The following is a 27,926-nucleotide window of genomic DNA, read 5'->3' on the forward strand; positions in this document are numbered from 1 at the left end:
TATCCCTCATGTACAGACTCAATCAAACCGAGTCTGCAGTTCTCTTGTAATTTTGTTGTGATTAATGCTTCAGAGGGATCACTTTGTTTCCAGATTTTTATAACAACATCTGATATGAAAAACATGAAAATATCAGTCATTAAACATGCCAGAAAATCTGATCTGTGGAATGGAGTGGAAAATATCAAATATAAAAAACAGCGTTATTTGAATGGAAATAAATAATACGTACTTGTTTACAAATACAAAACAAGGTCAGATAGTTTATCTGTTTAAACCAATATACTGATATAAGATTAGCATGCAGCATTAAATTAAGTTTACTTCATACAATATTATCACATTTTACCTTTCAAAGTCTGATAATTAAACTTTTTATCAGGCAACCAATTCAGTATTTTAAGTTAAAAGTTTAGGACACCGTGATTGCGTAATTTAACACCAACCGGCTTTATACCTTTATATAAATTGATTAACAGTTGTAACGTTAGATGTAACCAGGAAGTTAACTATAGAATATTTGCGAATTCAAAATGGCGACTAGTTGTTCTGGATCAGATGAATTTATCAATTTTAAATGTTGTTTATGTGAAAAGAAAAATATAACAAAGGAGGCGGATACTTATTGTGTGGAATGTCAGGATTACTATTGTTCACCATGTACTGACTTGCACAAAATGTTTCCTTCTGCTATAGGGGAACATCATTTTATAGACAAGTCAAGTTTCAACACAGCTGACTTACAAAAATCGTTGCCAAGTTTTCCAGTTGAAAAATGTGAAGCTCATAAAACCAAGTTACTGGATATGTATTGTGCAGATCACGATGATATCGCTTGTGCGACCTGCATAGCCATTAAACACAGGTAAACTCAGCTCGGCCCTAAAACATACTCGGCCCCCGAGTCAGCTCGGCCCTATTCCAACTCGGCACGGGTCAACTCGGTCCACTTTTAAAAATGGGTAAAGGACATCAAAGGACTCCTATTGTCACGGGCTATTATTATCAATCAATGTGTATGTTAAAGATACCGATTAATTAGGTGATAATTATGATTGACTCATTCATTCGAATTTGATTAGTGACCACCTGCAATTAATTAGAAGCATATGCTATTAAGTAAACACGTAAACTTTTGTTTCAATTTTTTTTAAATTACTTTACAAACAAAATGCATCTAAGGAAACACATTTTTATTATATCTATATATTCACAGGCACAAGTATCGGACCTGGGAAGAAAAAATATGAAGTTATTTTATCAATCTGTTCTTATTTTTTCTTCCCAGATTCGATAATCGTGCCTGTGTCTATATTAATTTTATCGAATCTGCAAGACAAATAAATAACTTTTTTTTCTAAATATACTTTTTTTCAGCAGAGGTACAATGTATAAATATATAATAATAATAAGATATTTCTTATTATTCATTTACCTTAACAACATGCAAAGCAAAGTAAATACGTTATAGGCCTATATATTTTTGTAAAGTGGGCCGAGTTGACCCGTGCCGAGTTGACCCGTGCCGAGTTGGTATAGGGCCGAGTTGACTCTTTTCCTAAACTTTGTATTTGGAATCTTTAAATAAAGCACAGGGGGCCCACACTGTGTTTTTACCAAGTAATGCCCCTTGTGTATATTTATATACATATTATAAGGTTATGACTTAAATCTCATTTTAAGGTCACCATCAAGCAGTATATACCATCCAAACACTGTGTGGCCCCCCTGTGAAATAAAGCATTGAATTGAATTTAAAATAAAATAAATGCAGTAATAATCATTTGCATTAAATCAAAGGGAATTGGTCTGTAATACAAATCAATAATTATCTTGATCGTATTTAGTATTACAAATAACAAACACGAAAGAATGTTGGCAAGTGTTTGATACATGATCCGACAATACACACATTAATATAGCAGATAATAAATTGTTCTAGAACAAAATATTATTTTTCATCATATTCATGTTCATACTAAACCACTTAGAACTTACTCAACATTTTTTTCTTTCAAGCAATATTTTAAAAGAATATCCATCTGAAATAGTACTATAGTTTTTATCAATATTTTAAATGTTTATGGAAATATGCACATTGTAGACCAATCAAAGAAAAATGCACATTTCTTCTATTTATTATAATACAATCATTAAGAAAGCACATTCAAATTCTAATATTTTTTCAGGATAATATTCCTCTATATTTATGACATATTTTGCCTCAGTTTATACGAGATCAATGTAAGTTAATCACGCCCAGTGTATGAAAAAATATCGGATAAATTCTAGGGATAAAAATGTATAAAACGAAAGCCGTGAAAACTAAGAAACCAAGCACGCAACTTTGAAATATGAGTCTTATCTCTTCTCAATTATAGACACAGTCATAATATATTACATTTTATCATATTTCACAAACTATTCCTAGAGTTTTAATAATTTACATCAAACTTTCAGAACATGTCAAAATATACACTCGGTACCAGAAGAAATTGATGCCTTGTATCAGAAGACTGAGGTTGAAGATATAAAACAAAAGCTGCTTCGTATTGAAACTAAAATGGAAGACACAGAAAAAGCAAAGAAACTTCTTATCAAAGAGCTTAATGTCCAGAAGGACAAGTTCATCAGATATTAAAGTTGAATTCAATGCAGATTTGACAATGATAAATGCTTTGAAAGACTTCAAGACATTTGGATTTGTATCAGTAAGTGTAAGTGAATCTGGAAATATGAGGGACAAATTGTATGATGTAAAAAGCAAGAAGCTGGTTAATATCAAACATGAAAATGATAGGACGGCATGCAATGTTTTCGGTTCATGCTTCACGGATGATGGACTTTTATTTCTAGCTGACTATAGTAACAAAGCATTAAAGCTTATTGATTTGTCATCGGAAACCATGATAGATCGGCTAGATCTTTATGCATCTCCACTAAATATTTGTCAAATAGGCAAAAACGAAATTGCAGTAAGTTTGAACAATAGCACCATTAAATTTGTTTCAAAGGGAGACAAACTGAAGGCCATCAAAGAACTAAAGGTAGATCATTACTGTCACGGACTGGCCTGCACAGACGATAAATTGTTTATCTCTGATCAAAGAACCTCAGTTTACATTTATGATATGAATGGCAGCATGATACGTAAAATCACATCTGATAAGCAAGGCAATGCAATTTTCAGTAGCAACAGACATATCAGTGTTAGCAGTGATGACAAGATGATTTATGTGGTTGATTCTTATAAAGGTCTGATTGTTCTTGACATTGAGGGAAACTACAAGACAACAATTGCTGATCCGAATTTTATAAAACTTTGGGGTGTTTGTCTGGACAAACGAGGAAACATATTTGTGTGTGGATGGGGGCAGTCAAAAATTGTTCAGATCAATGAGAATTCTGGTGCAAAAATGGGTGTTCTAGGGTATGTTTGTAAAAGTATGTCTGCTAGCTTTAATTCGCAACATAACAGACTGGTTGTTACCATACGTAACAGTGATAAGATAGAGGTGTATAATTTAGCATGAGTCAAATGAACTGAAAACACAATGATATCAAACGCAAACTCTAATATTTATTAAAGACCCATTAAGCCTAAAAATGATATTTTTATTTTGTAGATTTTTTTTTGGGGGGGGGGTGGGGGGGGGGGGTGACCTGTCATTTTGCGTTTAAGCTGTAAGTTCGTTTATACATGTAACGATTAAGTGTTTTGTATGGAAGTCAAAATACCACTTTGTTTTCATTCCGCTATCTTTATAACAAATATTTATAACAAATTATTTCAGAGCTGTATTTTTCATGTGAGAACCATCTGACATTTTCAAATGCATTATAACATTATAAAACAGATAGACAAAGTGTTAATTTTTGAGGCTAAATTTGCTTTTTAAATGTGTCTGCTATTTGCGCTTATTCCATTCACAAATAATTTCGGAGGCTAAATTTGCTTTTTAAATGTGTCTGCTATTTGCGCTTATTCCATTCACAAATATTTTTACAACAAAGAACTTCAAATTCTTATGATGAAAAGATCCCTTTATAGATTTTCTTTAGGTTTTTTAGTATTTTATTTCAAATTGAAAAGATAATGCCTTTTTCACCCACATCAAATAATTTGTCATTATGTTACACATACATGTAACAATACTAATAATAATAACAACTATTACTATTATTAGTAAGTAGTTATTTATATGATTATTATTAATCTTGTGTGTCTTCCGTGTGCGATTTGATGACATTATGCACATTTTATAGTTTATATTCCGTGTAATGTTAATCATACAAGAGTTTATTCATATAGTATGTATGTATTTGTATGTATGTTTTTGAGGGTCAAGTGCTGTGTGGCAGCTGTAAAAAGTTGCCCCGTACTTCACTTTCATTGTTGTTATATTTTTCTGGTCCTTCGGGATCATTGATGCCAGTACTTTTTAGTGTTGAGAATTGAGTTCCGCTAAAGCTGGTGCTAGGGGCGTGAGGGATGTTGCACTCATTCATTATCCCTCATGTACAAACGTAATCAAACCAAGTCTGAAAATTTCATGTAATTTTGTTGTGATTAATGCTTCCGAGGGATCACTTTGGTTCCAAATATGTTTTACATTACTAAAAGGTTTTGATATACATGTATTTAGCATTTGTTTCACATAAAGTCGATATTTTTATCAAGGAATACAATGTATCGGTCTTAACAGGAATTACATGTACATGTAATTTAAATAGTGTGGCCTACTTTAATGAAATTTAAATCAATGTTCATACTCTAAATGTTTTGTTTCCATTCCAAAACCAGTCTTTTTATCATAAAATATACAGTAAATGAACATTTTTTTCGCAAATGTATGTTTTTGTTTGTTTATTGTCTTGAAACTAATTGTATACGTAATGTGATATTCAGTTTTTGTTTCTTTATTGTCATGCATCTATTATATATGTGAATATAATTTATTATAGATAATGTTCTTTGTACAAGTCATAATAATTTTTGTTCTGTTCTGTTCATAATTTATTGCTTTATTTTCTGGTGTATGTAAAGTAAATTATGTAACAAAAAGTATTACCTTAATTACATAGTATCTTATTTTATAAGAATATCCAAATAGATACATTCCTACGTTTTTGTCAATATTTAAAATCCTTTTGGAAAATGTGCTATATGTTTCAGTTTTCAGTTTTTTGGTGTAGATATTAATGTTTTCAATTTATCAGATCTGAACTTATTATTATTGTAAAAATGCTCTGTGGTTTACTGAAAGCTTGAATTGAAATATCTAGCGTGACACACCTGGTGTCTTTGGTGTTTGTAAGAATCTGGCATCAGTTTAAGACAAAAATTTCTATACTTGATATATTAAAATCAGTAATTTGAAAAGAACCTTAGTCATACATTATATTATAGTAGCACTGATAAGGTAATATGTTGACTTTGAAGCTTTGTCAGCGTCCAATCGGTCCTTCAAACAGAAACTAGCTTTGAACGAACTTTCATCTTCAAAGAAATTAAAAAGTAGATGTCAAAGCTTGAGTGCTAAAGATTGGACCAAATTTAAAACAAATCATTCTAGAAGTACCAATTGATATTATATCTTATGATAAATGTTGAAATCCCAAATGTTTGAAAATGTTAATGTTTTCTCAAAACTTCTACTGTAAAATGGAATTTTTCAACAAAACAGTTAACATTTTTGTTTTAGCACTTTATTTAACATAGAAAATATTTCTAAACACTAATTCAATCACAGGACTTTATCACACTTACAAAAATGATGAAAGACAAAAGGAAGCAGTTTGATTTGCAAAATAATAAGGTGTTACACATTTAAACAACAGTTGTAATTTCAATGTTACAAATCTTAACATAATGTATACACAAACATTGTTATCTTTAATCACAGAAAACATGGAGCAAATATCAATGAGAAGTAAGATATCTCGAATATTCAATCATGACAACCTTAGTGGTTAAGCTGTCAGACTCAGGTTCAATGACAATAAATGTAACTATAATCACGTTTTCCCCTATGACACAGTTATCAGTTTGTCCTTGAACATGGTTTCAGGATGAGATATGTCGCTCTTATTCACTATCCCAAATCAAACCAAAATAACAAATCTTTATATTATAATTAAATTGCTTTATTTTAAAAAAAATTTAGGGGTGGAAAAAGGAAAACCAAATTGAAAACTTTTCCCCCGGAAACTTACTAAAAAGTCAAAAAATCCTTTGTCCAAATTATAAAAACATTTTTGGGGAGATCAAACCCCTTTAAATTTTAAAGTATTTTTATTGGCTGCAGAGAAAAAGGCCTGGCAGGAATGCCCTCTGGGATCTTCCCTTTCCCCTTTCCCCAATTTTTTAAAACCTTTTGCCGGGTTTTGAAAAAAAAATCTTGACCAATTAAAGCATTTTTTTACAGTTTAAGGGCAAAAATTTTAAAAAAACCCCCTTTTTCAAAAATCATTTGGATTTTTGTCAGTTAGATGTTTTTCAGTTGGGTTTAAATTCCCGATTCCCCAAATAAACCAAAAACATTTGTTTAAATTTTAAAGTTTCAAATTGGTACATCTATATTCGAGAAAAGTGCCACAAAAATACATTTGTATTCAAATTATGGATTGTTTATCAAGCAGAGAATAATTTCTTAAAATGGTAAAATAACTAAACTAATACTTTAAATTTCCTCTATACAATTTATATTTTAATCAATAAATAATTTGTAATGAAAGTGTTTTATCAATCTTGAAAAGCAAAAAGTGAAATAAGGTATAAAATTCGTGGTTTTGAATTATCTTATACATTTATTTATTTTAGTGAAATATTAAGCAGGATTTGGTTTTGTTATTTCAACAAGAGGGCCATTATGGCCCTAAGGTCGCTCACCTGTATGTAGGCCCCCGGAGCTGGGCCAGTTTAAACCTCAGGGCTTTTATTTGAACAAACTTGGAAGACACCTATAAGAAGACGTTTCATGATGTAGACACTTATGATGAAAAACAATGATCTGCCCTCCCCTACCCCCGGCAGGGCCAATTTTAACCAAGGGCTTTTATTTGAACAAACTTGGTAGACACTCATTTGAAGATGTTTCATGCTAAATATCTTAGCTCTAGCTCTTTGGGTTCTTTAAAAAAATTTTTTTAAGTTTTTACTATATGCATATAGGGAAAATCAATGACACCCTGGGGCGGGGCCAATTTTGACCCCAGGGCTTTTATTTGAACAATCTTGGTAGACACTCACTAGAAGATGTTTAATGCCAAATATCTCAGCTCTAGCTCTTCGGTTTCTTTAAAAGGAGATTTTTTAAGTTTTTACTATATGCATATAGGGAAAATCAATGACCCCCTGGGGCGGGGCCAACTGGATAGTAACATGTTCTTGGTGTTCAACGGAGCTCAGTTTATTATAATTGTACAATTATAGACCAGACAACTGAGTCGAATGCCTATGACGGGCAACATCAAATGCATGAAAAATATCTGACCTTTAACATACGACAAATTCTGATCTTAAACATATGAAAATATAAGACCTGTGACATCACCTCATCTTATCTCAAACATATGACAACATATTTCTTGTAACACACGACAAAGTCTTACATAAAGCATAGACAAGCTCCAGCCTCAAAACATATGACATATTCTGACCTCATGACAATATCCTACCTCATTGACCAATATCTTACGTTAAACATATGACAACATATCTGACTCTAAACATAATTATGACAAGCTCTGGCCTCAAAAACATATGACAATATCTAACTTCATAATCTCATTGGCTGATGATTACATCTGATCTCGGACATAACATTTGCTGGCCTCATGAAAAATCTAACTCCAGTTAATGGACAACATCTGACCTGAATAATTAGTAATAAAAGGTTAATTTACAAGGTTTTGGCATAGCTATTAGTCGTGTCCGTATCTGACCTTAATCAGATAACATTTCAGATAAGGAATCATATGTCAACATTTCATCACAAACATATGCTTAATTAAACAAATGACAGACCTGAAACATCTGACCTGAAACTTTTAAAACACATTTGACAGTTAACATTAAACATGCCAGGAAATCTTATCTGTGGAATTGAGTAGACATTTACAAATAGGAAAAAATAGCGTTACTTGAATGGAAAAATGATACTTGTTTACAAACACAAAACAAGGTCAGACACAAAACAAGGTCAGGTCGTTTATTTTATTCAAACATTATACTGATATAAATTAAGTTTACTTCATTACGTAAGTATTATCACATTTTACCTTCCAAAGCCTGATACTTAAACTTTTTTCAGACAGCCAAATCAGTATTTAAAGTTTAGGACACAATGATTATGTAATTTAACACCAACCGGTTTTATACCTTTATATTAATTGATTTAACACTTAAAGTTTGCTAGTGCGTTGTAACGTTACATGTAACCAGGAAGTTAACTTTAAAATATTTGTGAATTGAAAATGGCGACCAGTTGTTCTGAATCAGATGAATTTGTCAACTTTAAATGTTGTTTATGTGAAAAGAAACATATAGTAAAGGAGGCAGACACTTATTGTGTAGAATGTCAGGATTATTATTGTTCATCATGTACAGACTTGCACAAAATGTTTCCTTCTGCTGTGGGCGAGCATCATTTTATAGACAAGTCAAGTTTCAATTTACAGAAATCATTGCCAACATTTTCAGTTGAAAGGTGTGAAGCTCATAAAACCAAGTTGCTAGATATGTATTGTGCTGACCACGATGATATCGCGTGTGCGACCTGCATAGCTATAAAACATAGGTAAACTTTAATTATTCATTTGAATTCTTTAATTATCTAAAGCATTGATTTGAATTGAAATAAAATAAATGCAGTAATAATGTACTGTAATGTAAATTGACATTGGATTGGTCGATTATACATTCAATAATTACGTTAAAAGTATTTAGTTATCACAACTAACGCCCATATAAAAAAGATACATGGATAATATTTGCAAGTGTGGAATACATGATCTGACATAACATAAACAATTTTGTATTTGTAAAGCAGATAATAAATTGTTTTAAAACAAAATATGTTGTTTTATTATAAAAATGGTCATACTAAATAACTTAAATTTTATAATAACAATATGTTATAGGAATATCCAAGAATTTTATCATTCAAACAATATTTTATAAGAATATTCATCTGAAACATTTCTATAGTTTTATCAATATTTTAATTATTTATGGAAAATATTTCTTCTTTTTATTATTGAACAAGCATTAAGAAATCACTGTAAAATTTTGATAATTTTCATAATTATTTTGCTACATTGTTAAGACTCATTTTGATTCAATTTATCCGCGATCAAAGTAAGTTAATCACGCCCACTGTATACATGAAAAAAAATATCGCATGAATTCTAGGAATAAAAATATATTTAACGTAGCCATGAAAACTAAGAAACCAAGTAGACTTTGAAGTATGAGTCTTATCTTTTCTCAGTTATGGACACTGTCATAATAAATTACATTTTATCATATTTCACAAACTATTCCTTGAACTTTAATAATTTGCATCAAAATTTTCAGAACATGTCAAAATATACACTCGGTACCAGATGAAGTTGATACCTTGTATCAGAAAACTGAGGTTGAGGATATAATGCAAGAGCTGCTTCGTATTAAAACTAAAATGGAAGGCACAGAAAAAACAAAAATACTTCTTATCAAAGAGCTTAATGCCCAGAAAGAGAAGGCAGCAGAGTCAATCAGACAATTCAGAAAAGAAATAGAAGAAATATTGGACACACTAGAAATGGCAACAATAACAACTTTAGAGGAAAAGTACAAAAATACCATAGAGAAGTTAGAAAACGAAAACAACAAACTTCAGAAACATATTGATATACTCAAACGATCATCACAAAAACTAACAAAGTCAGCTGGAAATAAAGCACAAGAGTTTGTCGCTATGAAAAATTCTCGGAAACATATCAATGAAGCTAATGAAACAGAAGCAACGTCTGTGACAAATTCATCAGATGTTAAAGTTGAATTCAATGCAGATTTGACAATGATAAATGCTTTGAAAGACTTCAAAACATTTGGATTTGTATCAGTAAGTGAATCTGAAAAAATGAGGGACAAATTGTATGATGTAAAAAGCAAGAAACTGGTTAACATCAAACTTGAAAATGATAGGAAGAAATGCAGTGTTTACAGTTCATGCTTCACCGATGATGGACTAATGTTTCTAGCTGACTATAGCAACAAATCTTTAAAACTTATTGATTTGTCCTCGGAATCCATAAAAGATCGTCTAGATCTTGATGCATTTCCATTAAGTATTTGTCAAGTTAATAAAAACGACTTTGCAGTTAGTTTGAACAATAAAACCATTCAATTTGTTTCAATGGGAAACAAACTATACGCCATCAAACAACTGAAGGTAGATCATTTTTGCCACGGACTAGCCTTCAGAGATGATAAATTGTTTATCTCTGATCAAAGTACCTCAGTTTATATTTATGATATGAATGGCAGCATGATACGTAAAATCACATCTGATAAGCAAGGCAATGCAATTTTCCGTGGCAACAGACATATCAGTGTTAGCAGTGATGGCAAGATGATTTTTGTGGCTGATTATATTAAAGGTCTGATTGTCCTTGACCTTGAGGGAAACTACAAGACAACAATTACTGATCCTGATATTTTTAATCTATGGGGTGTTTGTACGGACAAACGAGGAAACATATTTGTGTGTGGATTGGGGCAGTCAAACATTGTCCAGATAAATAAGAATTCTTGTGAAAGATTGGGAGTACTTGGCAAAGTATTTCGCAGTTCGTCTTGTAGCTTTGATTTGAAACATAACAAACTGGTGGTTACCATTTTTAACAGTGATACAATTGAGGTGTATAATTTACTGTAAATCCAATGCACTGTAAACAGTCAAACAATTGATATCAAACTAAACATAAAAACAGGGGTCATTTACACCTATTACAACCACAAGGTGTGATTGTACTTGATCTTTAGGGAAATTACAAGACAGCAATTTGTGATCCGGTTTTTATCTATGGACAAATAAAGAAACATATTTGTTTGTGGACAGGGGGCAGACTAAATTGCTCAGATCAATAAGAATTCTGGTAAAAAAAATGGATATTCTAGGGAATTTTTGTAATAGTTGGTCTGCTAGCTTTAATTTGCATCAGAACAGACTGGTTGTAACCATTAATAACAGTGATCAGATAGAGGTGTATGATTTAGCATGAGTGCATCAAACTGAAAACAATATGATATCAAATGCAAACCCTGATACTTATAAAAGGCCCATTAGGCTTAAAATGCTTTTTTTTATTTTAATAATTTGTTTTGGTATCCTGTCACAATTTAGTAAGTTACTTATTTGATATATAGCTGAACAGTCTTTTGATTCGTTTTGCACTTAAGCTGTAGGTTCTGTAGAACTGATAAGGTCATATGTTAACTTTGAAGCTTTCTCCAGCGAAACAAGTCAAATCGGTCCGTCAAGCAGAAAATCCAGTAAAACAAACGTCCATCTTTAAAGAAATTTAAAAGTAGATGTCAAAGCTTGAGCGCTAAAGATTGGACCTAATTTAACACAAATCATTCTAGAAGTGTCAATTGACATTACATCTTATGATAAATGTTGAAATCCCAAATGTTTGCAAATGTTAATGTTTTCTCCGGTCATATGGAACTTTTCAACAAAACAGTAATCATTTTGTTTTAGCACTTTATTTAACATAGAAAACATTTCTAAACAGTAATTCAATCACAGGACTTTATCACACTTATACATATGTAAATGATGAAAGACAAAAGGAAGCAGTTTGATTTGCAAAACAATAAGGAGTTACACATTTAAACAACATTTTTAATTTCAATGTTTCAAACCTTAATATAATGTATACACAAACATTGTTATCTTTAATCATAGAAAACATGGAGCAAATATCAATGAGTAGTAAGATATCTCGAATATTCAATCATGATAGCCTTAGTGGTTAAGCTGTCAGACTTAGGTTTAAAAACAACAAGCCCAGTGTAACTATAATCACGTTTTTCTCCATCAGTTTGTCCTTGAACAGTGTTGTTTCAGGATGATATATTTGGCTCTTTTCACTATCCAAAATCAAACTAAAATAACAAAGCTTTATATTATAAATAGCTTTATACAATAAATTTAAATGTGTAAAAAGACATACAAACTTAAGCTTACTGAGTCTTACTAAGAGTCAAGCAATAAGTCCTTATGACAACATCCTTGGTCCAAGGTTGTAAAGAAATTCTTTGAGGTCAAACTCAGATTTAATGTATTTGATTGGTCAGAAGCTGGCAGGGGATGTTCTCTGACCAATGGAAATCCTGAGATTTGAGTGAAGATTTATAAACTGCTGGCCTGTACTTCATCAACTAGCTCATTAAAAATACTTGCAGAAACATAAATGTACCATTATGTACAATATTACTCCACATATATATGTTACAATTCTATGAATGAAATCACAGATATTTAAAAGGTATTTGATCATAGTATAACCATTTCTATATATATATATCAGTAATCAAAAACAGTCAATTGCAATGGCATTTTTCAAAATTCATTTGTTCTACGAATATGAACAACGCAAGTCATACACTACCATTTCAAAACATTTAATTTATTGAAATTGAGATCTGATCTTCTTTCATTAGTACTGCATAACGATTGTAATTAAAATTTGTTGTTTTCTTATACATATATCTTAGCCATTTGAACAAAAAACAACAATGCATTAATCTACATTTTACAAATCTAAAATAGAAATGAACTCTTGTACAATATCATTGAATATGAGTAAGATGTTGTCAAAAATAGCAGTATACAATTACAGTAAATTAAAAAAAAATTAAATTTCGAGGGTTGACTGCAAAACTGCAGTAACTTAAATGAAATAAAGAAGGACTTACAGCAGTTTTGCAATCAACCCTCCACTTGCGAAATTCAAGTAAATAACAGATTTCTATATAAATACTTATAGTAAAATGCCACAAAGAATTTATATTTGCATTGTATCAGAAAGAATATTTCTTTAAAAGGTATAACTGATCTGTTAAAGCATTCTCAACAATTAATATAACAATAATAATGTTCATACAATGTTTTATCAGCTTAAAATGATAACAGAAAAAACATCAAAAAGTGAATCAGTTTATAATTCATAGTGCTCAAGAATGATCTATACACTATTTCTTTATGATATAAACAGATTTGGTTTCGTTATTTAAAAAATCAACTTCAACATTGTAGTTATTAAAACTATACAACAAAACAAAACTATATTTAAGCAACAGTATGATGTTTTTTAAACACAGGAGCATATATTTTCGGTGTGCTCCTCACAGAGTTCCGTGATTTATCGTCCCTCATGCTCACTCTACTACCGCCAACATTTTTTCTGGTTACTGCCTCCCCTTGCTCACCAGGTGGTGTTTCTCGTCCACCATAACTAAAATCCATGTTCATCAGTTTGTCTTCTGTTAGATTTAGTGATGTATAACCTTTGTTGATCATTCTAGAACTTAGAGGCATGTTCTCTGGAATCTTTATATCCATGACGCTCTGAAAGAAATCAAACTAGATTGCATTGTTGACATTTTCATGCAATAAAAGATAATCTTATATCCTGATTTATGTTGGTTTTTTTCCAAAATATCAAGAAATTTATTACTTGTCTTCAAATTCTCTTACATAATAAAAATGACAATAAAAAACCCGACATCCTGAGCTGCCCTATCAACATTTTAAATTCATTTTCCTAGTTGACAAATCTATATGAAGAAGTCAGTTTAATCAAATATAATAATTCATGATCAAACAAAAGTTAGCCTACGTTTCAATGCCAAGGAAATATCATTAAATATCATTTTATACAAGTGCATGTCAATCATTCTTATTATCTATGAAAATCAGCTCCTAAATAATGCCATGCTCATGTACGGCTTTGGCTCATGTAAAACATAAGGTCTGAATTTTGGTCAGATTGTGCTTGAGTTACATGTATATCAAACAATTAAGGCATATTCCAACTATAAACACTATAAAAGAAGTATACGAGTACTTATCTTTGCTAACCAAATAAGAACATTTATTTCCACTTTTTTGTAACTTACTGGTACAGACAATGCCTGGAATGGTGAACACAATTTTCCATATTGTTGTGTTTTCTTCATTTTTATGCCACCAAAGTTGTCACGTCTACCTTTCCTATCTGCTTGTTTTCTCTGTAGCTCTTTTTCTACTCGGATACCAAGGAATGTCTTTAAAACAATTTTTAATAATATTTAAATAATGGGCATGGAAAGCCATAAAATATGCATACATTTTAGTTACATTAGTGTCATTTGTAAAATGTTACATTATTAATACTTTAGTTTGAGGTATATTAGTTACTTTAATTGAATAACATAATCAAAATAAAATATATATGAACGGGTGCTGGAATTTGATATTTGTTGGAGATTATTTTACGATAATCTTACAATGCAGCAACTTGAAACTGGATAGTAACATTGTTCTTGGTGATCAACGAGAGGTTGTTTTACAATAATTGTACAATTATATACAAGACAATTGTGTCAAAATGCCTGCGACTTCGAATATATGACAACATGTGACCTTAAACATATGATAACATCTGACCTTAACATATGAAAATATAAGACCTGTAGCACCTCACCTCATTTTATCTCAAGCATATGACAGCATGTTTCTTGTAAAACACGACAAAGTCTTACATAAAGCATAGACAAGCTCCGGCCCCCAAAAAACAAAATTTATTATGGAAAAAATTTCGGGAACCTTTCATGACAATCCTAACTCATTGCCAAATTTATCTTCCCTTTAAACATATAAACAAATTTGATTTTTTAAACATATGCCCCAAAGGGCCCTGGCCCCCCCAAAAAAACAAATGACAAAAAATTTTAAACCCCTTCATAACCTCTTTTGGCAGTTTGATTAAAAACCCGGGACCTCGGAAATAAAAATTTTTGGTGCCTTTCCTTCCATTTAAATTTGGGAACAACATTTTGACCTGAATAATCATTTAAAAAAAAGGTTAAAAGCCCAAAGGGAGTTTGGGGGGGTTTAAATTTGAAATTTTACCGTTTTCACCAAAAAAAAACATTGCCCTTTTATAAAGATATTTTTTGTAGTCCAAAAAACTAAATTCTTAATTTTACCAGCCCGGGGAAAAAAGTACAAAAATTCAAGATGGCCGCCAATATGGCCGCCATAAATTACAAAATACCATATAATGTTTGTTTCTTGATTTTTTACATACGGATTTGGTACAAAGTAGTTTCAATTGTACAATATCAGATAAAATATGGCTGATTTATGATTCAATCAAGTAAAAATAACAATTATATGGCAAACATTAAAATTATCACTATCAATTTACCAAAAAAGTTGTAAAAAATAGCATTTTTTGACAATATGATGACTTTCGTTTTTCCGTATTTACACAATATAAACGGAAATGCCTTTAAAATGTGTGTACTTTATAAATTTAACATAGATATACAAGTAAAGCATAAACAAATTTTTTTCTGGGCATTTATGCCCTAAGAGTAGAATATTAAAAGTGGGTGGGGTAATATTACCGAAAAAGAAATTTAAATTACAATGTTCCCATAACTTGCCTTTACTTTATAATTTCTGTTTAATGTACAGGAAATTGTGTTTTAATTGTATGTTCTTTATCATTTGAACATGTTTTGATAAGTTAAGCATACAAATTCATTACCTGACGCATTTATAACAGAAAAAAGTACAGCTTCAAAAGTGGGTGGGGTAAAATAACCCCCAATAAAGGCGCGTTAAAAATTAATAAGCTCCTGAAACTTGCCCTTATTTTACAATTTAAGTGCAATAATCATATATTAATTGAATTTTGTGGTAAGATATATAAATATGTATTACATTTAAGAAGAAAAGAAACATCATGTCATAGCAACATTTAAGATTATCACAATTAACCAAAAAATTAATAGGTAAAAAAAACCACAGTTTTTGCATTTTGTTGCCTTTTAGTATATCTTCTTGACACAAAGTAGAAGAATTGTGCTACAGTTGTTTTAGTTGATTATAGCTGTAATAGATTGGCATGAAAATCGTTAACAAGAGAATGTATCACAGAGGGGAAAAAATGGTCCGACATAACACTTTAAAAATTAAAAGAGCTAACAGAACATGCTTTTACTTTTTAATGTTTAATAGTCATGTTTTTGCCATTTTCTGACAATTAATATCAATAAATTATGTTAACGATGTTCCTAGCATAGTAATATTTTTGGTAAAACACTTATATTGCAGATATTTTTGTGAAATCTACGAAATTCTTACTGAATATTTTTTGAATAAAAAAGTTTGGAAAGATGCACTCCCTATTGTTGGTCAAGTTAATATGGTCCTTACTAAAAAAAGCGCCAGTTATAATGACGTTTTATGTATTTACACTGTGTTTATCTATAGTGTATGGAGTTGAAAACTTATCAAATCTTGTATGTGTGTACTCAAAAAGATGTTTTTTATGGTAAAAAAGAGGCTGTATAGCAAATACAATTATTTTTCAAATTCCAGTAGATAAATTCTGTAATCAATTAAGAAAAAAAAAATCATTTAAATGTTTTATTTATCATAATTAATTCACACAAAAATGTATAAAAAAAAACATACTAGTATTTTGGTAACTTTTTGTTTCATCTTTGTAACATAAAATAGATGTCACTGTGTTTTAATTGAAATTGTCGCGAGGCATGAGTCTCAGAAAAGAAGCACTAAAAAGTGTGTGGGATAAAATTTGAACTTAGACCTGAAGACATCACGATGCTATTACAACATACTCTTATGGACAGAAACAGTTTTTATTACGTTCTTTCTACAAAAAATGTAATTTCATTAATTTTGATACATATTTATAACACCTGTAATTGATTATGTTTTCCTTAAAGGCCTATTATGCCTCAGAAAAGCTTCCTTTCTCTAAAGTTTTTTTAATTTTGGTATAGTTTTATGTTATCGGCATATCTTTACTCCACTGGCCAATCACTTGAACTATTTTATCTGTTACGTTTTGGCAATACGTATAGTTTTTGTGAATAAGTAGTTTGTATGGAAGGAAGTTAAAGTACTACTTTGCTTACATTTTGCTACATTTACTACAAAGTATTTTTAGATTTATTGCTATTTTATTCAGGTAACAAGCATATTACATTTCTCTTTAACCGTTATTTAATTTATTTGTTTTTTTAGGCATAATGTGCCTTTGATAAAGGTAAGAAATTTTGCATCATAATTAAAATTAAGAAAGAGTGCATTAAATACATCAAAACATTCTGGAAACAAAGTGATCCCTCGGAAGCATTAATCAAAACAAAATTAACATAAGAATTGCAGACTCGGTTTGATTTGAGTCTTTTTATGAGGGATAATAAAATTTAAATTGGGGTGCAAAAAATCCCACGGCCCCCTTAGAAACCGGCTTTTGGGGCCCGGGGTCTCAAATTTAACCCATTTATTAATGTTGGCTTTTCAATTAAAAAAATCCCGGGAAGGGAAACCAAGAAATATAAAAAACAACTTTGGAAGGGGAAATTTACGGGGCAAACTTTTTTCCCCGGGCCCTGCCCCCACGGCACAAAAACAAACCTGCTGTTGAAAAAAATTAAAAAATTCTGGAAAAAAAAAAAAGTGATCCCTTTGGGAAAAGGCCATTAACACAAAAAAAAATAAACATTAAAAATTTTGCAGATTTTCCCGGTTGATTTTTATTTTGTACCAAAAGGGGGGGAATAATGAAAAAAAAGTGCAACACAAAAGGGGACACACTTATATATTAATCAAGAACATGATGTCTGTGAAATGCATTTTGTGAGAGTGTAGTTGTGAAATATGATATAAACACATCATCATGTTTTAATTTGACAAAGGTAAGAAGAATTGTCATTTATAAAATTAGCAATCATATATGAATAAGTTTAGCAAAAGTTGTGAATGTTACTGCACACAAAACATCCAAATAGTTAAAAACATGTTTAAGCTATCAATACTTGTCATAGAAATACATACATCTTGAAATTATGCCACTAATACATTCTGTACAAAAGTCAATTTAAAAGCAACAATTTTCAAACAAAGCAACCGACCATCATTTAGTTGTAATTTACATTTATAAGTACATAGTCGCTGTTTCCTTCAGATCCATTAGCTATGTTATGTGTTGTCTCACTATTTAGCAGAAATAAGATTTTAAATGTCAGTATTTTGTGAGTGCTTCAAAATCACACTGAGCACTGACAGTGTAGATGGCAAAAAATGATGCATCAGCTCCTGACAGTTTGATCAATTTAGGATGTTATATTTTTTATCCTAGAAAATCTTTCAGCACAATAACATTGCTGTGTTGCATAGTTTTAGTTTTTTTTCTTTTTGACTTTTTTTCCCCGTTGGGTGGTTCTAGTATTCCTTCGTGAATACTGAATATCACCCTTAAGGATGGGTTGCCTGACTTAAGATTTCTCCTTGGTGGCTTTTATCTGTTATTAAGACTTCATAAACCTATTTTAAAAAAGTTCAATTATCTAGTTCAACATAATTTGCATATTTAGGCTACACGCATTATTTTTTACTTGGGTCCATATACTGTTTTTGATGGAGTGGCGCAATTGTCACATTGAAGATCCCTTGGTTACCGTCTTATGAACTTGTCTACGGATGTTTTAAAAATTTTAAGTTTCACTTTTATAATTTCACTACATTTTTTGTTTAAATACTGAATTTTGCTTGGAGGACGTTGTTAGAAGCTTGCAATATATCACTGCTGTCCAAAAAATAGGCATAAAAGAAACGAGCGTAAGTGTGCCATATTGTGTATTCTTAAAGCTTTCCGTTTTTTTCATTCTATTTGCTTGAACGATTTCGAGCATATTTATTCTAAACAATGCTTGTCTGGCATAAGTTACAGGTGTGAATAGGGAAAAAATACAATCCCTAAAGAACTTCCAATAAACAGTAAAATTGAAAATGTTGCAGACTTGGTTTATTGAGCCTGTTCATGGATGGTACTGAATAGTGCAAACTACCGTCCACAACCCCAAGCACCTCCTCAAGGATAATTCAACCTTTAGCATGAAATAGTAAAATTTGAATTTTGAAACATTCGCAGATGTGTTAATACGGAGGTCATCATGGAAAGCTCAAAATGACTTTTTTCAGCCAGTACATTAAAAGTGGCGTATGATCCCCTAATTATCAGGATATGTTAATGAGAAAACAATGGGCGAAACATAAATTTGGTGTTCTATAACAAATGTTTTGGTCTTATTTCGGCTTTCGATCCACCTAACCGGATTTCCTTGATAATTAAGTAGCAAATTTCTGAGCAAGTGACCCATGTTTACCTCACATGATATTTGAAATAAGCGATGAGAGATTTTATTTTCAAAAAGAAATTTACTTTGTCGGAGGATGAAGCAAGTGACTTCTTCATTTCTTATTGCTCTCTCATTGAGCTAGGCAGGCATACTACAGGTGGACATAGCGACTGACTTAATTATATGGCATTTATTAACCTTTTTTTGTTGTTGTTATCATGCCCTAAATCTATCTATGAAAACTATGCTTGCATATTACCTGCATAGCAAGAAACCTAAGCTCTCAGATTATATTGTATACATTTGGAAACATTGTCATAATTATAGTAAAGTTTACATCTTGGGGTCGATTATCCATTTAATAAGAAGCATTTTTACGCATAATATTTCCAAAATCTATCAAAGATTTACAAATTTATGTACAAATTATGACAATTGACAATTATGACCTTAACCTTTGAGCCAGAGACTTGATTATTTCCTGTTCGACCTTAAAATGCAACACATCTGTGCAACACAGAATTGTTGACCAGACAAGAGTATCAACGCATGAAATGAAAAATTAAGAGGTGACTTTGAGCAACACATCTTGTTTTGGCGTGATACACATCAGATCAATGTAAAACAAATTATGCATAATGGTAAAAAAATCATCCATGAATGACAACGCCATCTATTAATCATATTATGAATATGGAAGTACAAGTGTGACTTGATTTTTGAATGTCACACATTAATATAATGTCAAAAAACATTTTTATAAATTTATTTCAAAAATCAATCCAGGAATGACATAATTATTGACTTGACATGACCATCAGTGCACAATTTATGTATGCAAAATATGCAAAGGTATGGACCACACTCAAAGTAAGGAATATGGAAGAAGGGATGGCACTGTACAAATAATAATTCCTCTCAATTTTTTGTAGGAGAGGGGCATAATATGCTGCTTTTATTTTAAGTATTGAAATTGACTGTTTTCTTTTGTGCAGAAATTGTGTTTTAAATTTAATTGATATGTCAATTAAGGCTTAAATACCTTTTGCTATCCACTATTGCAATTTTCTATGACTGTGATTTTATTCAGTATGATATTTGCACAACATTCATTAATAAATGCTCCTTTTACCAATGACAATAACCATTTCTCTTTTCTTTCATGTTTAAGATAATAAAATAGTCAAAGTTAAAATGATACTGATGACGTGACAACCAAAACTATTTTACAAATTTTGCTGAAAGAACATTATAAAAAAATCTTTTTAAAAAAGTATTGATCTATACAATATTTTTGTTTTCAAAACATATAAAATGCCATCACATAATTGTTGGACATGTATTATAATAGAACAAAAGAAGCAAGTTCATTATATTTAATGGTTGAGGCGTTATTTTTCCCCACCGAGTTTTAAAATTCTAAGATATATGATAAGTTAACTACTTTTAATGACTTGTCAAACTATAAACAACTGATAAAAGACAGACAACTTTCATTCTACGATATATTTTAAGGCAACAAAATCTCAAAAATGTGTTTCGGTACCATTTTTTGTGATAATTTTAAATTGCGATGTCATGATGTTTCTTTCTTCTTTAATGTAATACAATTTTTATATTTCTTATCACAAAACTCAATTACATGATAAAAACACTAAAATTGTAAAGTGCAGGCAAGTTTTAGAAGCTTAATAATTTTGAACTTTTTTCTTCTTTTTGTTTTCCTCTTTCTTTCTCGGTTATTTTACCCCACCCACTTTTGAAGCTGTACTCATCTGTGATAAATGATCAGGTAATGAAGTTTTATGCTTAACTTATCAAGAAACGTTCAAATGACAAATAACATACAATTTAAACACAATATCCTATACATTAAACTGAAATTATAATGTAAATGCATGTTTTTGGAACATTGTAATTTTGAATATTTTTTCGGTAATTTTACCCCACCCACTTTTGAAGCCCTACTCTTACATCATAAATACTCAGATAATGATTTTTTATGCTTAACTTGTCTAGCTATGTTAAATTGATAAAGTACACACCAATTTCAATGCAATTCCATTTATATTGTTTTAATACGGAAAAAACGAAAGTCATCATATTGTCAAAAAAATGCTATTTTTTACCCACTTTTTAGGTAAATTGATAGTGATAATTTTAAAGTTTGCCATATAATTGTCATTTTTGCTTGATTGAATCATAAAGTAGGCATATTTTACCTGATATTGTGCAATTAAAACTACATTGTACAAAATCCGTATGTAAAAAATCAAGAAACAAAAATTATGTGGTATTTTGTAATTTTTGGCGGCCATATTGGCGGCCATCTTGAATTTTCATATTTTTGCCCGGGCTGCGTAACTTAAGAAATGGGTTTTTAGAAACTACAAACAATATACTTTATTATGACAATGTTTCTTTTGGTGATACGGTAAATTGCAATAAAACCCCGCCATCTCTTGGACTATTAATTTACAAGGTTTTAGCATAGCTCTTAGTCGTTTGTCCGTATATGACCTTAATCATATAACATTTCAGATAAGGAATCATATGCCAACATTTCATCACAAACATAGGCTTAATTAAACAAATGGCATACCTGAAACATCTGACCGGAAACTTTTAAAAAAACATTTAACAGTCAACATCTGACATTACACATGCCAGGAAATCTTATCTGTGGAATTTAGTACAGTACACATTTACAAATAGGAAAAAGTAGCGTTACTTGAATGGAAAAAAATAATACTTGTTTACAAACACAAAACAAGGTCAGGTCGTTTATTTGATTCAAACATTATACTGATATAAGATTAGAATGCAACATTAAATTAAGTTTACTTCATAAAGTATTTTATCACATTTTACCTTCCGAAGTCTGATACTTAAACTTTTTATCAGACAACCAAATCAGTATTTAAAGTTAAAAGTTTAGGACACCGTGATTATGCAATTAAAAACCAATCGGCTTAATACCTTTATATAAATTGATTTAACACTAGAGTTTGCTAGTGCGTTATAACGTTACATGTAACCAGGAAGTTAACTTTAAAATATTTGTGTTTCAAAATGGCGACTGGTTGTTCTGGATCCGATGAATTTGTCAACTTTAAATGTTGTTTGTGTGAAAAGAAAAATATAACAAAGGAGGCAGACACTTATTGTGTGGAATGTCAGGATTATTATTGTTCACCATGTACAGACTTGCATAAAATGTTCCCTTCTGCTGTGGGCGAGCATCATTTTATAGACAAGTCAAGTTTCAACACATCTAACCTACATAAATCGCTGCCAAGTTTTCCAGTTGAAAAATGTGAAGCTCATAAAACTAAGTTGTTAGATATGTATTGTGCAGATCATGATGATGTAGTTTGTGCGACCTGCATAGCTATAAAACACAGGTAAACTTTATTTATTTGGAATCTTTAAATAAAGCATTGAATTGCAATGAAATGAAAAAATAAATGCTGTAATAATGTACCGTGATGTACATTTACATTAAATTAAAGTGAATTGGTCTGTAATACGAATTGGTCGTACATTCAATAATTATGTTGAAAGTATTTAGTATCACAAATAACAAACACGAAAGAAAGATACATGGATAATGTTTGCAAGTGTGGGATACATGATCTGACATAACATATATTTGTAAAGCAGATATTAAACTGTTATAAAACAAAATATGATGCTTCATTATAAAAATTGCATACTAAATAACTTAGAATTTTATCATTCAAAAACATATTTTATTAGAATATCCATCTGATACATTACTTTACTTTTTATCAATGTATGAACTATTTATGGAAAATGTGCACCTTGTAGACCATGTATATTTCTTCTATTTATTATTATACAAGCATTACGAAAGCAGTTTCAAATTATTTTTCATGATAATTTTGCTCCGTATTTGTGACACATTTTGCTTAAATTTATACGAGCCCTAAGGTAATCACGCCCAGTGTATCCATGAAAAATATCGAATGAATTTTAGAAATAAAAATATATACATGTATAACAAAAGGCATGAAAACTAAGGAACCAAACAAGCAACTTTGAAACATGTGCCTTATCTCTTTATGGACACGGTCATAATATATATTACATTTTATCATATTTCACAAACTATTCTTTGAATTTAAATTATTTACATTAAATTTTTCAGAACATGTCAAAATATACACTCGGTACCAGATGAAATTGATACCTTGTATCAGAAGACTGAGGTTGAGGATATACAACAAAAGCTGCTTCGTATTAAAACTAAAATGGAAGACACAGAAAAAGCAAAGAAACTTCTTATCAAAGAGCTTAATGCCCAGAAGGAGAAGGCAACAGAGTCAATAAGACAATTCAGGAGAGAATTGGAAGAAATACTGGACACACTAGAAATGGCAACAATAACAACCCTAGAGGAAAAGTATAAAAATGCCACAGAGAAGTTAGAAATCGACATCAATAAACTACAGAAACATTTTGATGTACTCAAACGATCATCACATAAACTAACAAAGTCAGCTGGAAATAAAGCACAAGAGTTTGTTGCTTTGAAAAATTCTCGGAAACATATCAATGAAGCTAATGAAGCAGAAGCAGCGTCAGTGACAAATTCATCAGGTGTTAAAGTTGAATTCAATGCTGATTTGACAATGATAAATGCTTTGAAAGACTTCAAGACATTTGGATTTGTTTCAGTAAGTGAATCTGAAAATATGAGGGACAAATTGTATGATGTAAAAAGCAAGAAACTGGTTAATATCAAACATGAAAATGATAGGAGGACATGCAGTGTTTACGGTTCATGCTTCACGGATGATGGACTATTATTTCTAGCTGACTATAGCAACAAAGCATTAAAGCTTATTGATTTGTCCTCGGAATCAATAAAAGATCGTCTAGATCTTTATGCATCTCCACTAAATATTTGTCAAATAGGCAAAAACGAAATTGCAGTAAGTTTGATAAATCAAACTATTCAATTTGTTTCAAAGGGAAACAAACTGAACGCCATCAAACAACAGAAGGTAGATCATTTTTGCCACGGACTGGCCTGCAGAGACGATAAATTGTTTATCTCAGATCAAAGTACCACAGTTTACATTTATGATATTAACGGCAGCATGATACGTAAAATTTCAACTGATAAACAAGGCGATGCAATCTTCAGTAGCAACAGCGAAATCAGTGTTAGCAGTGTTGGCAGGATGATTTATGTGGCTGATCATTGGAAAGGTCTGATTGTCCTTGACCTTGAGGGAAACTACAAGACAACAATTACTGATCCTGATTTTGTTTACTTACAGGGAGTTTGTACGGATAAACGAGGAAATATATTTGTGTGTGGATGGGGGAAGTCAAAAATTGTTCAGATCAATGAAAATTCTGGTACAAAAATGGGAGTTATAGGTGATGTTTGTAAAAGCAGGTCTGTTAGCTTTAATTCACAACAGAACAGACTGGTTGTAACCATTGATAACAGTGATAAAATAGAGGTGTATTACTTAGCATGAGTCAAATAAACTTAAATCAAAATGATGTCAAACGTAAACCCTATTACTTATTAAAGGTCCATTACGCATATTTTTAAAAAATATTATTTTATATTTTTGCCATATAGCTGAACCATCTTTTGATGTATTTTGCATTTAAGCTGTAAGTTCGTTTATACATATAAAATTATAGCGATTAAATGTTTTATATGGAAGTCAAAATATCACTAATTGTTTTTATTTCGCTACCTTAGTCACAAATTATTTCAGATTTTATTTAAATGAAATTAACGTTAATAAATTGTCAGAAACGTGTGATTGATACTTTTTTAAGCAATCAGCTATTCAGTCTAGTAAACAGTTTTGTTTGAATTAATTCTAAATCAAGTTTAGATGATTGGGTAGGATAACATATATTTGCTGTGTCAGAATTACATTAATGTGATTCAAAAGAGGCCGATTAAAAATACATATTATACATATTTATTTGTATACAATTAAACAACAAGGCTTTGATATGCTTAGAATTTGTTTAACTTAAAACCACTTTTTTCAATAAGGAATACGATATGTCGGTCATAAAAGGGATTAAATATACATGTAATTTAAATATTGTGGCCTTTACATTTCAGGCGCGTGTTACAGAAATGGGTTTTCAGGCAGTATTACCTTAATTGCATAGTATCTTATTTTATAAGAATGTCCAAATTATACATCTCTATAGTTTTTGTCAATATTTGAAATACTTACGGAAAATGTGCTCACTGTAGAACAATGCACTTTAAAAATGTGTCTGTGTGCATATGTTTTCATTACAGAAAAGACTTGTATTACTTGTTAAAATAGCTAGGTCTATGTGTTTTTTTTTAATATTTAGCATGACACGTAGACCTATCCACTTTCAATATGTTTTGGTATTCAATTTTCGGTGTACATATTGTTTTGCGAATAACTTTGCAATGAATGTTTAAGTAATAGCTGTTGTTTTATAGACCTGGACATAAAAAACCTTTTAAGTCGATGCTTAAGATTCATAAAGTTATCACTAAAACTTAATTATATCTAGTATTTATGACTTTGTGACCTTATTCCTCTAAAGCAACAACTTGATCATCCCAGGACTTGTTAATATTTTAGTACTTCTAATGAAACTTTCTTTTTTATTCCGTTATGTTACTTGTTAAAATGTTTGTTTTCTGCCATGTTTAGTATTTGCCTTACAGCGTGCTTCCGTCCCTTGTTATCTGTATACAATATTATTGTTTTATAATTGCACCTTTTTAAGAGTTGTATATTTCATTATGGATTATAAACTCTGCTCTAAGCTAGTTTGACATAATATGATTAACAATTTCTTTTGGTAGTTAATTAAAATGCTAGAACAAATGAACAATGCCTTGCTTTCTGCAACACAATATTTAGCATTGTAGGCTTGTAACTTGCTACGATACAACTTCTTATTACAACTCTCTTATATAAAACCTATTTTTGTGTGTACTTGCTTCATTTAGATTAAAACATTTGGCTTAATTGTTATATATCTTAAATTTGTATGGTAGTCTTTTTATTCCATTTTAACGAAACAAATATTATAATATGTATATAAATGTTACATTAAAATATCTGCGATATTAAAAAAAATGCTTTTTATAAGTTAAGTTTCTCATTTGTTAAGTGAAAATATTACACAAGTGTGCTTGTTTATTACATATTATCTCTTTTAAGTTAAGATCAGTGAGAGGGCCAAAACAATTTTCAACATTTTTTACCAAATGTCTACAAAATAACCACTGAGGAAAAGCTCAAAGGTGGTCAGTAAAGTAATTTAAAGGGTAAAGCTAGAAATTGTATGCATTGTTGAAATAGCATGTGTAATTTTCAAGCAATGTTTGATTTTGTCAGATATTGTATATTTTTTCTTCAATTTTGTGATGAAAAAAGAAATTATTTCTGAGTCTTAATGTCCTTTTAAAATTCGTGAATGTTAATTTAATGACACATTGAGTGTCATCTAATGCTATTTCAAAAACGCCTTTTGTCTCAAATATAAAATTGTTTTATTCATGAATGTTAATTTAATGTTGCATTGAATTGATTCAAAAACAAAACTTTTTGGCTCAAGTAAAAAATGTTTGCAAACAAAAATATTATCATAAAAAATGTCATTGCCTTAAATAACACTTTTAATGCAATAAGCAAAAGTTATATTTGCTCTGATGAAACATGGCCACATTTAAAATTTAATCAATCTTTTCAAGCCCTGGCTTTTGTATAAGAAAATAATTCATTTTTACATATACAACATTAATTGTATTGATTATATTTAACATTTAATAACATTTGAATGTGTATCATCCTGTGATAATTTTAATGGCTGTCAGGTGATGGAATGCATAAGTTATTTTTTAATCATATATTCATTATATGAAAATATGTCAATATTTAAGGTTTACGTTAGATTTTAGATTGAACACAATTTTACAATATGCATGTCATAGTTTCCGTCCAACTGTCACCTATGTACACCCTCTGTTTTGTATAATAAAACTTATAGATAAGTTCTTGTTTTATGCTTTCATTTCACCTGCAAAAATATTAAACCTAAAGCTGATTGTAATTGTCTATATTTTGCCATTAACATTATATCTGGCAACATTCGCCTTAAAGCATACAACAACATGACACATTGTGTCCTAAATCATTTACATGTGATACCATAAAATATCTTACCTTAAACACGCGACAGCCCGCATAGCTCAATTGGTTAGAGCTGATTCCTGGGCTGGCCAACTAAAATTACTTTTTCGAGGTCCCATGTATGAGTGTTTAAACACTTGGCACGTTAAAGAATCAGGAGAAACTTCTGGAATCTGGGTAAACTTCTGGAACCTGGGTATCTTTCTTATCTGTATCTTGCACAATCGTATAAAATGACTAATACTCTTCTAGAGGACCCGCCCATGAGACATTCGGCTCATTTGTCTTTTTAG

The 27,926-nt window shown here is 30.6% G+C and overlaps 2 protein-coding genes and 1 long non-coding RNA gene across 4 annotated transcripts; 2 read left to right on the plus strand and 1 right to left on the minus strand.

The window, feature by feature from the left end:
- Window positions 1-406: 406 nt before the first annotated feature.
- Window positions 407-25,021, plus strand: LOC132731157 (uncharacterized). Of its 2 annotated transcripts, none has more exons than XM_060717283.1 (2): window positions 407-865; window positions 23,613-25,017. In XM_060717283.1, the coding sequence occupies exons 1-2, from the start codon at window positions 534-536 to the stop codon at window positions 24,955-24,957; spliced, it is 1,677 nt and encodes a 558-aa protein (XP_060573266.1). In that variant the 5' UTR covers window positions 407-533; the 3' UTR covers window positions 24,958-25,017. The 2 variants fall into 2 exon arrangements, with proteins under 2 accessions (XP_060573266.1, XP_060573265.1); XM_060717282.1 differs by lacking the exon at window positions 407-865 and adding an exon at window positions 22,463-22,845 and having other exon boundaries at window positions 23,613-25,021.
- LOC132731158 (uncharacterized) lies at window positions 8,380-12,923 on the plus strand. Its single transcript, XM_060717284.1, has 2 exons — window positions 8,380-8,801; window positions 9,581-12,923. Exons 1-2 carry the CDS (start codon window positions 8,479-8,481, stop codon window positions 10,923-10,925), a joined length of 1,668 nt encoding a protein of 555 aa, XP_060573267.1. The 5' UTR covers window positions 8,380-8,478; the 3' UTR covers window positions 10,926-12,923.
- On the minus strand, window positions 13,485-27,776 carry LOC132731159 (uncharacterized). The gene is made up of 3 exons (XR_009625843.1): window positions 27,667-27,776; window positions 14,177-14,323; window positions 13,485-13,625 (listed from the first exon to the last, which is right to left on the minus strand). It is a non-coding gene; the product is annotated as an uncharacterized LOC132731159 (long non-coding RNA).
- Between the last annotated feature and the right edge of the window lie 150 nt (window positions 27,777-27,926).

This window comes from Ruditapes philippinarum, unplaced genomic scaffold, assembly GCF_026571515.1.
Source record: "Ruditapes philippinarum isolate M1 unplaced genomic scaffold, ASM2657151v2 ctg1864_1_1_1_1, whole genome shotgun sequence".
NCBI classification, from domain to species: Eukaryota; Metazoa; Mollusca; class Bivalvia; order Venerida; family Veneridae; genus Ruditapes; species Ruditapes philippinarum.